This window comes from Notothenia coriiceps, unplaced genomic scaffold (genome assembly GCF_000735185.1).
Source record: "Notothenia coriiceps isolate Sejong01 unplaced genomic scaffold, NC01 NC01_scaffold00019328, whole genome shotgun sequence".
NCBI lineage: Eukaryota > Metazoa > Chordata > Actinopteri > Perciformes > Nototheniidae > Notothenia > Notothenia coriiceps.
In genome coordinates, this window is record NW_011352029.1 from 1 (window position 1) to 3,769 (window position 3,769).

The 3,769-nt window shown below is 38.8% G+C and overlaps 1 protein-coding gene across 1 annotated transcript; it reads left to right on the forward strand.

The window, feature by feature from the left end:
* Positions 1 to 1,454: 1,454 nt before the first annotated feature.
* Positions 1,455 to 3,282, forward strand: LOC104951857 (ryanodine receptor 1-like; the record flags this gene model as incomplete). The annotated part of the gene is made up of 6 exons (XM_010778591.1): positions 1,455 to 1,683; positions 1,920 to 2,010; positions 2,252 to 2,392; positions 2,508 to 2,671; positions 3,014 to 3,092; positions 3,193 to 3,282. Coding segments are annotated over exons 1-6 (765 nt in total), but the record flags the coding sequence as incomplete, so codon positions are not given.
* Positions 3,283 to 3,769: the final 487 nt, after the last annotated feature.

Genomic DNA, 3,769 nt, shown 5'->3' on the forward strand with positions numbered 1-3,769 from the left:
ACACGCACAAACACACACACACACACACACACACACACACACACACACACACACACACACACACACACACACACACACGCCACAGGAGTCACTGCTTACTCATCTGTGAGCTGAGAGGGAGGAAGTACTCACCTCCTACTCAAATCAAGTAGAAATACTCTGGTCTTTAAATACTCCATTACAAGTAAAAGTCTTGAATTCAGGTATATGTACTGGGTATCAAAAAGTACTCAATATGCAGAACAGAATGTATTATCATATTATCCTGTTTGTATTACCGACACATATATATAATACATTTTGTATTGAAGTTTGTCAATGTGGAGCCAGTTTGATATACTTTAAAATACTGGGTCTATTAGTAGTGCAGCATTATATCATATGTCATGGGTTTCTACTTGTGAAACGTGACTATGAGTGGTAAATACATCTAGAGTTTAAAAAGGCCCTATTGTGCTTTTTGTGGTGTTCCCTTGGTTTTTGTCTCTCTCACACACACTCTCCTAAAGAGCATTACCTCTTAAATGAAGTGGGGTAGAAGTATAAATTACTATTAAATGGAAATACTCAAGTAAAGTACAATAATCTCAAAATTTTTACTTAACCCTTAGATGCATAAGTGGGTCTTTTTTGACCCGGTGAGGTGGTTTTCTTAGAGTATCTTTGTAATTAATTTTTTTTATCATTTTATATTCCAGCTATTCCTCAAAAAACATGTTTTGGATATCATGCCATTCACATTTTTTATTTAAATGTTATACATTAATAAGAAATTTTAGTTTTTGTATTTCTACCCCAAGCTTCCATAAGTGGGTTAAAAATGTCCTGAATGCATTTACTAAGGAATTTCGTTTTTTTCAAAATTATAAAATTATAAATAGTGACATATTAAATATAAAATATTTCTAGTGTGAACCAAAATATACTACTAAATATTATACAAGTGAGTTTTCTGAACCAAAATGACAAAAATGGCATAAGAACACATATTATTCTAATACGGGTCCTTTTTGACCCACTTATGGAAGAGTGTGGGTCCAGTCACTCTAAGGGCATCTAATCAGAATCAGAAATCCTTCATTTGTTCCACTTGGCGGGGATTTCAGTAGAACAGCAAAGCCACTGTGCAGACGCAATGCAATAATAAAGAGTAGACTAACATTTAAATAAAAGTAAGAAAGGCAAACAAACATTAATACAATGAAAAAACTACAAATCCATGGTAAAAAGAAATACATTGCAGCATTGTAAAAGTAATTATAATTATAAAGGTATTGAAATAGCAGTCAGTAATAAACATTAACACATTCATGTTGTCACAGTCTGAAGTAAAGTAGCAGCTCATAATACACAATATTAAAACGCAAAAATAGTGTATATTCAGTAAATGTAAATGAACTTATTTACTCTGTAAGTATTGCATTCATATAAATAAATGTCCTGTCTTACTCTGTGACTATAGCTGGCCTTCAGCACCACTGAGATGGCCTTGGCCCTGAACCGCTACCTCTGCTCGGCTGTCCTGCCTCTGCTCACCAAGTGTGCCCCGCTGTATGCTGGGACGGACCACCGTGCCATCATGATCGACTCCATGCTGCACACCATCTACCGGCTGTCCCGCGGCCGAGCCCTCACCAAGGCTCAGAGGGACGTCATCGAGGAGTGCCTCGTGTCGCTCTGCAAGTCAGTGCCAGGCCCAGGCTATCTGTGTAGAGAACATGCTTCTGCTAGTTAGACATCTGAAGGATTGTATTCACACAGTCTTTGACCCCAACCATGGCCGGGAGAGCAAATATGATTGTTACCATGAATCGACCATCATATTGTATCAAACGACCCCGAAAGGGAATAAAAGAATAAAATCCCATGTGAAACATTGATAATAACATTCCTCATAAAGCCTTTTTATGACATCACAGGTACCTCCGGCCCTCCATGCTGCAGCACCTGCTCAGACGGCTGGTGTTTGATGTTCCCATCCTCAACGAATACGCCAAGATGCCTCTTAAGGTCTGTCTGCTATTTCATTGTATTGAATGTATAACATTGCATCACAAGTTAAAATTGCAATCGAACAGTAAAATAAATAATGCAACATGGACAATCTAACCAACCTGTGTTTAAACTATTACTATGTTACAGTGGTTATTGCAGTACAGTTGTTGTATACAGATATTACCAATAATTTGCTTTCTTGCAAATACCAATTATTAAAAAGTGTGCTCATTTGTGTTTCCATCTATGATTTCAGCTGTTGACCAATCACTACGAGCGCTGTTGGAGGTACTACTGCCTGCCTAACGGATGGGCTAACTTCGGGGTGACCTCAGAGGAGGAGCTGCATCTTACTCGTAAACTCTTCTGGGGAATCTTTGAGTCTTTGGCACACAAGGTGAGATGGACGCTCTGGTTGTCCACAGATTTTGGCATGTTGATATTCTGCAATCACACAGGTTTAAGCGTGTGTCATCATCAACGTGACTCCTCTGATGTCGTCCCGGCTCTAGAAATATGACGCAGAGCTCTTCAAGATCGCCATGCCGTGCCTCTGTGCCATAGCTGGAGCCATCCCTCCGGACTACGTGGACGCCACCTTCTCCTCCGCCACTGAGAAGAAGGCCTCTGTGGACGCTGAGGGAAACTTTGATCCAAAGCCAGTGGAGACCACCAAGTGAGCACAAAGACACAATATAAATATAGCAATAGCAAAACATAAATTCGAAATTGTAACTAAAAATGATGTTGTTATGCCCTTTTTAGATTTAGATTTGATTTTTAGGAAATTATTTTGAGCTGTAAATGTAAGTTAGCAAAGCTTTAAAAAAACAAACACTAAAAATATGAAGTAGTTAAGGAAAATAAAATGACAATTTCAAACACAGCAAATGGAGAAACCACATGTTCCAAATGATAAAGAATTCAAACTAAGGAAATGTCTCCTACAATAATCAAACTTTTGAAATGTACATTCAATTAATAACCTCACACTTAATATGAGTTCATTTCTTCACAGCACCATCATACCCGAGAGGCTGGACGCCTTCATCAACAAGTACGCAGAGCACACTCATGACAGATGGGCCTTTGAAAAGGTCAGTTTGGGAAGATCATCAGATACAAATGAAGTCCCTGTTTGTTTTGTAATGGTTAGTAATCTGTAATAATGATCTCAATGGTTATGTCGACCCTCAGATTCAGAACAACTGGACCTATGGAGAGGTGTTGGATGAGAATTCTAAGACCCACCCGATGCTCCGACCTTACAAAACGTTCTCTGAAAAGGTAACGTATCCTTCAATCTTAATCCTAATAATGTGTTAATGACTGTTTAATAATCAGACCTGCTGATTGACCTAACTAGCTATTGAGTCGATACAAGTTTACAGCCAGGCTCACATTCCTTCTGGATCGCCATATTACTCTACTAACTTAACTGCTGTTTTAAGGCAGAGAATGTACCTCTGCTGTTTAAGTATCTGTAATGAGGTGTGGCACTAGCTAAGTAAATGTGGCAGTTTACCTTTAAGCAGGAGAGTACGGCACGGAGTTCTTTTCATTTCATTTCTACCTGTCCAAATGACTAGGATGGTTTCTTTTTGAGAAACGGCTCCCAGATTCTACAGGGTTGTATGCTTGTCCTGTTACAATGTGACAAGTATTTCTTCCAACCCGACTTCCAGGGGTTGTCTCTAGAGTCATTGGCTTATTTATTCAACTGTTACCTTTCAACTGCCTCTTCAGTTGTATTATATGTGTTTGAGAGTGAGCT